This window comes from Nicotiana sylvestris, chromosome 2 (assembly GCF_000393655.2).
Source record: "Nicotiana sylvestris chromosome 2, ASM39365v2, whole genome shotgun sequence".
Classification (NCBI taxonomy): Eukaryota; Viridiplantae; Streptophyta; class Magnoliopsida; order Solanales; family Solanaceae; genus Nicotiana; species Nicotiana sylvestris.
The window spans coordinates 133,892,981-133,899,964 of NC_091058.1; the positions used below are offsets into that span (position 1 = coordinate 133,892,981).

At 38.6% G+C, this 6,984-nt stretch overlaps 1 protein-coding gene across 1 annotated transcript; it reads left to right on the top strand.

Annotated features, from left to right (window-relative positions):
• Nucleotides 1-231: 231 nt before the first annotated feature.
• On the top strand, nucleotides 232-5,368 carry LOC104228826 (protein FLX-like 2). The gene is made up of 5 exons (XM_009781373.2): nucleotides 232-407; nucleotides 1,247-1,859; nucleotides 3,360-3,502; nucleotides 3,603-3,703; nucleotides 4,638-5,368. The coding sequence occupies exons 2-5, from the start codon at nucleotides 1,267-1,269 to the stop codon at nucleotides 5,172-5,174; spliced, it is 1,374 nt and encodes a 457-aa protein (XP_009779675.1). The 5' UTR covers nucleotides 232-407; nucleotides 1,247-1,266; the 3' UTR covers nucleotides 5,175-5,368.
• Nucleotides 5,369-6,984: the final 1,616 nt, after the last annotated feature.

Below are 6,984 nucleotides of genomic sequence, written 5' to 3' on the forward strand. Positions count from 1 at the left end.
ATCCAGGGAACTCGCGAGGACAAAAATCTAAAACCATCTACTTTGAGGACTATTTATGTACTTCACCCGCTAACCCTTTCAGATTCTCAACTGGGCTGACATGGACCTAATTTGCCGTTCAAAATTTTTGGGTCGGGTCGGGTATCGGTCGGCCCAATTGGCCGGCAACTGCAAGAAGGGGGAGAAAAGCACGTTTTGTAATTTCTAAAACTAGAAGGAGGTGTGTGGATTATTACAAACTTCAGACCAAAAATATAAACCCCTAATTTCTTCTCCGTCGAACGGAGACGCACTGAGAATTTCAGCTCAAATTCGGATTTCCCATAAAGGCTTCGAGCCTTGGCACCGCAGTGGGCTTATCGACTGCCAACGAGGGTTTGAGCTCTGTTTGTTATTTTCCTAATTAGGTTAGTTCCTTCCCTCCTTGTCACTTAAATTAATCTTTTTCTTTTGAAACCATAGATTAATGAAACGAGCTCAAATAGAGCGGAATAATATAGAGGGCTTATATAACGGACATGATTAGTTTAAGATTGAGGTGTAATTGATTGATTTATTGACTACCAAGGTTGATTTTTTTTTTTTTTTGTATATCTGGAAAGCATGAAACTCAGTTTTTTTTTGGAGTAAATACGGGCAAAGTTTCTGTCTTTCGGGTCTTGAAAGAGCTGTAGGATGAATAAATATCAACTGGGCCGTTTGGGATGTTGTATGTTGCTGTTGAACTAATTATCTTCAACTAATACCATGAAAATTGGAGGTATAGAACTGGTAATTCAGAAAATTTTCTCTGGAAATAGGAAAGGGATCTGTTTTAAGGAACCAAATCTGCATATGATTTTGTGGGCATTATTTCTCAAGTCACAGGAAGGTAATAGTTTGTTTCTAGAGAATTGTCTGCTTGGCCTCTTGAAGTGAAGGGGATGTAGCATGTTACTGCTGGGAGATTTGGGTTTCTGAGTTTTTGGATTTGCTAACTGGATGGTAAATGGAGGGGTAAGCTACTTGCTATAAGGAACAAATACAGTGTCAATTCCCCAGAGGATCTGTCCATTCCAAGTGCTCCAACTTCTTTTTTCTTTTGACACCATGTGGCAATGCTACTCTTTTCCTGCATTCTATCATATGCGATATATCCTCTCAAACAAGTCTTATCTTCCTTGATTTTATTTGATAGAATGTACTAAAATTTTGTACTCTTTTGGATGCCTATTATATGTTTTGTAATTGTACATCTTGTTTACAGGTTCCTCCTACAATCTCTCAATGGGAAGCAAAGGTCGAGGGCCACCTCCCAACCTTCGGCGGCCACCTCCTGGCCCCGGCTTGGTGCATCCTGATCCTTATGGTCCTCCTCTACGCAACCCTGATCCTTATGGTCCTCCTATACGAAACCCACCACCAGGTGATTTCCCTCCTTTTGACAGGCTACCTCCTCCAGAAATTTTGGAACAGAAGATTGCTGGCCAGCATCTTGAAATGCAAAAACTTACCACAGAAAACCAGAGGTTTGCTGCCACCCATGGAACTTTGAGGCGAGAACTGGCTGCTGCACAACATGACCTGCAAATGTTGCATGTTCAGATAGAAGCAGTCAAGTCTAACAGGGAACAAGAGACTAGAGGCCTTAAGGATAAAATTGCCAGGATAGAGGCTGAACTTCAAGCTGCTGAACCTATCAAAACGGAATTGCCTCAAGCACAAGGTGAAGCTCGCGCTTTGTTTGCAGCAAGGCAGGAACTTGTTACTAAAGTGCAACTGCTGACTCAGGATCTTCAAAGGGCTCACACTGATGTGCAACAGATTCCTCCTTTGTTGACTGAGATGGAGACCCTAAAAAAGGAGTATCAACAGTGCCGGTAATTATTTGATAACTGTCTCTTTTTACAAGCTAACAACTGACGTAATTAGACCTGCAATGAATGCCCAGATCCTGGAAGGAAAAGTTACCCTTTTTGCTAAGGTACATCCATAGCACACTATCCTTCAGAAACCTTTTAGTGTACACATTGGTTACTTCCTCCAAAATTAGATAACAGAAATAGTTGTATATATGTCTGTTTCAAGAGTAATCCTCAATGAGACTGTGACTTCCTTTTGAGCGTAAATATCCTTTAAGCATAATGAACTTCCAATTAATATGCAGGTTGACTTTAGGGACTTTCAAAATTATAAAACATCTAAATTTTTATCAATAAGTTGTGAACTTATATATGCATCAGCCTTGGCCAGAAGCAAAAGGTTTTCTTTTGGGAAAGCTAGCAAGACTTAAGGAAAGAAAAGCAGTATTTGGCCAGCATGGGTTGAAAACCTTGTGTAGCAAAATTAGGCATTCCCGTCAGCGCATTTGTAGATTTTAGTTTCAATGATACTATCTTTGGATATCAAGAATCATAAGATCACTGAACTTTTTTGGAAGATTTGGTAAACTTGAATTAAAAAGGAAGATGAGAATTTCATGCTTCATCTCCCCAAAGAATGGGGTCTAATAAAGAATGTTTGGACCTATAAAAAATTTTAGGCTTCATGTACTGAAAATTTTGGGTCCTTGAAAACCGCTGACCATTTAAAGTATTAGGTTTCTGTTGTGGCTTAATCAAATTGTCCTAACCCCAAAGTTGAACTCATTAACTTTCCTATATAAGCTGCTCTTAAGAAAGTACTGCTCCCCCAATTGGGGACGTTAAACAGTACATTGATTCAAGTCAAAGATGTCTTTTTTGTTCTATTAAATTTGAGTGTTGGAATAAAAATTTTATGATGGGTTTTAAGACAGTATTTGTAAAAGCTATTGAATGGAAGAAAATTGACAAGGCCTTCCATAAAACAGTATTTACCAAAGGAAATTGTGCTCTCTCTCTCTCTCTCTCTCTCTCTCTCTCTCTCCCGCCCCCCATTCACCCCCACCCATCCAGCCCATTGTGATATGACTTCCTAGTATTTCACCTTCTATTTTCAGGACCAAAGCTAATCTGAGCAATTATTAGTCACTTCATAATCATGGATCAGATTCCCTCCACTAAATTAGAACAGAGTTGTTCCTGTTGAAAAATGTGAAACAAACAAATCATGATGGGGCGAGTATTTGTACAGAATCAATTGGATATCTCACTGTAGTAGTCGCCACAACAATTTGATGTAAAAGATTTAACTCAGTGTCTGGACTAGTTCATTTTAGATTTATATTAGATATATGAGGTTAAATTATTTAGGAGACACTTCAAGGATGTCGGACACATAGCTTGTCATGTGCAAGCATTGGAGAGGCAAGGGGAAATAATGTTTGGTAATGCTTTTCGATGAATGCTAACTTCTTGTTTGATCGAAAGATGTCTGATATTCTGTAATTCGGTTGACAGGAGTACCTATGAGTATGAGAGGAAATTGTACAGTGATCATCTTGAATCTCTTCAAGTGATGGAGAAGAACTACATGACTATGTCCAGAGAAGTGGAAAAGCTTAGGGCAGAGTTAAACACTTCTAACTCTGAGAGACGAACGGGTATCACATCTGCTTAACCACTTCTCTCTCTTTTGTTTTGGTAACTATACTGGACGTAGTAGTTGCTGAAAACTTAACATTTATGGTAATATATATGCAGGTGGGCCATATGGTGGTGCTACTGGATATAATGAGAATGATGCCGCTAACAATTATGCTATTGGACAAAACATCTATGGAGAGGGCTATGGAATTTATCAGGTTTTAAATCTGTCATTGCTCATGTATTAGTTGGTTCTACAATGATTCTTCTCAAATTGATGAAGTTGAAAAGTTGTTATGTAGTTTTAAATGCTATCTTTATGCTTCAAGTACTCCAGAGTTCTCTAGATTATGATCATCAGAATTGAGCTGGTAGAAATTAGTACTACGTATGTAATCTTTGTGCCTTATCAAAAAATAATGTATCTAATCTTTGTGTTCTCTTTTTGAGCAAAAATATTCGTTGAAGAGACAAAAAATGGGAGAACAGGGGAGAAAATAAAAACAAGGGGAATAAAGCTGTGAAGTGAAACTTTTAATAATTAGTTTACCTACTTAGATTTTGACTCTTAAATCCAGGGTGAACTTGTTCCTCTAACATTAGCAACTCTTTCTGGTAAGTGCATGAATATCACTATCGATTCATCACTCATGGATATTTTAGATTTGGACTTCCTTTTTCCGTTTGAATATTTATATTTCCTTATCAACTTTGGTTCAGGTGAGCCATCTGAATTGCATGGATGTAAAGTTAAAAGGAACATTTCCATAGAAAGCACTTTGGCGTTTCTTGAAATCATGTTAAGCTTTTAAAAAGTTTAAGCTAAATCGCTGCAATAACTCATTGCAAAATGGTGTTACTACCTCTTAACAAAATGGTGTTACTCGAAACATGCTATTGTATTCATTCTATCGCCCGACTTATTTTGCTGAGTAGAGGTGTATGGTTCAATTATTTGAAGTCCAATAGACTCTTGAACTTCAGAGCGGATAAGAGGAATTGAAGTCTGCTATTCAATATTATAAAGGGATTGAAGTCTTGTTTTTTTACCAAAACTGTTTCCTGACCAAATTCTGGATTAAATGAATGTTCTCCTTTATTAGTATTTGTGAGTGCCAAATGTCAATCTTATCTCTTCCTTCTACTTGGCAGGGCAGAGGCCCCCTTCCAACAGCGACCAATGTTGGAGGAGTTGCTGTGGTTACATCTCCGCATGTTGGAGCTCAGTCTGTACCTCCGTCGAACAGGCCTCCTTATGATTCATCAAATATGCCTGGTTATGATGCACAACGGGGAATGGTATCAACTGGTCCCGGCTATGATGCACAGAGAGGATCCGCTTTAGCAGCTTATGAAGCTCAGAGGGGGCACGGACATGATACAATGAAGGGACCTGGATATGATGCTCAGAGGGCAGCAGGTTATGAAGCTTATGGAGGACCTGGCTATGATGGATATGGGGCACCTGTTTATAGTGCGCAGAGAGGATCAGGCTATGATGTGCAAAGGGGAGCCAGTTATGATCCTGCCAAGGCCTCTAACTATGATGCATTGAATAAAGGAGGTGTTGCAACTCAAGGACAGGTAGCACCTACGAGTAATAACCCTCACGGTTCATCTACTCCACCGGGTCATGCTGGTCCTGGATATGATGCAGCAGCACAAGGTGGAAATCCAGCACGTAGATGATTTCAGTTCTAGTTTTGTGTTATTTAATGAGGAATATTATTATCTTGAGCATTTACTTCAATTTACTATTTGCAGCCTCCCTAGAGATCTATTTACTGCATCATGTGACTTGAGGCTGGTCAATGTAAAAGAAGGAAATCTTGCTTGTAGATGAGCCTTATTGATTAAGTTAACCATAATTGATGTTTCTTTTAGGAGTCTCTAAGAGTTCATATCTCGCATATGTATCTGCCTGGAAATACTGTCTAGTACCCGGGGGCGGAGCTAGAACACGACCTACGGGTTCGGTCGAACCCAATAGTTTTGTCCCAACTATGTATTTGTCTTAAAAAATTCATGGAATATGTATATTTATCAATTTAGAACCCAGTAACTTAAACAAATTAGATTCCGGAACCCATAAACTTCAAATCCTGATTCCACCTTTGCAAGTACCATGTAATTGAGGTCGGTTTACTTGCCACCCAAAGGTTCGTAGAAGCGGGTGACGAGCCTCAACAATTCTGCATTTAAAAAGGGAAGCTCTTCCTGAATCATCTTTGAATTTGCCTAGTACATTTTCTTAGGCATGATAAGGTATTCAGAAGTGAACCGCATCGGGTTCTGCCTATGGAAGATTAATACAATTGACATTGGATTTCTCTAGTTGCTAGTCTTGAGAAATAGTTGAATTTAAAAACGCTTGAAAAACTGTACCAGTAGGGATTATAGTGAATTTTCCAGCTACGGATTGGCAGTAGTGTTAGCATTTGTTACTTCTGTTGGAGAATGTTTTGGTTAGAGAAAATTGTTACAGATACAGTAGCATCTCTATATAGTAATCATTCACTATAGAAGCCAAATTTTTTTGGAACAGATATTTATGTTATGTTATAATATATTTTCTTTATAGCAGCACCTTACTATAGCAGCCAAAAAATATCGGAACAAATGAGATTGTTATAGATAGGTTTGATTGTACATGTAAACGTTCGTTGCGAGTTGCGACCATCCTTTACATTTCAATGATGTCATAATGATAAAAAATTGCTTTGAGAATAGTTTAATAAAATTAACAATTTGAAGAATCTAATAATAGATATTAACATACAAGCATTTCTCCTCTATAGAATGTTGCTCTATAGTTTGTTTTCTTGTATATAAATATTTAATTTAAGACATTAAACGTAGTTTTCAATTTTCCTTTCAGGCTCATTTTTCTAAAGAAAATTTCTAGTGTATAATTTAAGGTCACTCTAAGCCAAAATTTAACTCTTTTTTTTAAAGACGTGATAAGATTTTCCCAAACTAAGCCAAAATACCTTGATCATTGGCTCTTAGCCGTTCCTATTTGCCTTAGCGATGGACATGCTGACGCGGAGCATCTAAGGAGAGGTTCCTTGGTGCATGTTGTTTGTAGATGATATAGTGTTGATAGACGAGACTCGAGGCGGGGTCAACACGAGGTTGGAGATATGGAGACAGACCTTGGAGTCTAAAGGTTTTAAGTTGAGCAGGACCAAAACAGAGTGCTTGGAGTGCAAATTCAGTGGTGGGACCCTTGAAGATAACGTGGATATGAAGCTTGAGACTCAAGCCATCCCCGAAAGAAGTAGTTTCAAGTATCTCGGATATATTATACAAGGTAACAGAAGATCGACGAGGATGTCTTAAGGGTAAATTTTACAGAGTGGTGGTTCGACCTACCCTGCTATATGGGGCGGAGTGTTGTCCAGTCAAGAGCTCCCATGTGCAGAAGATGAAAGTAGTAGAAATGAAAATGTTGAGGTGGATGTGTGGGTGTACCAGGAGGGATAAGATTAGGAATGAG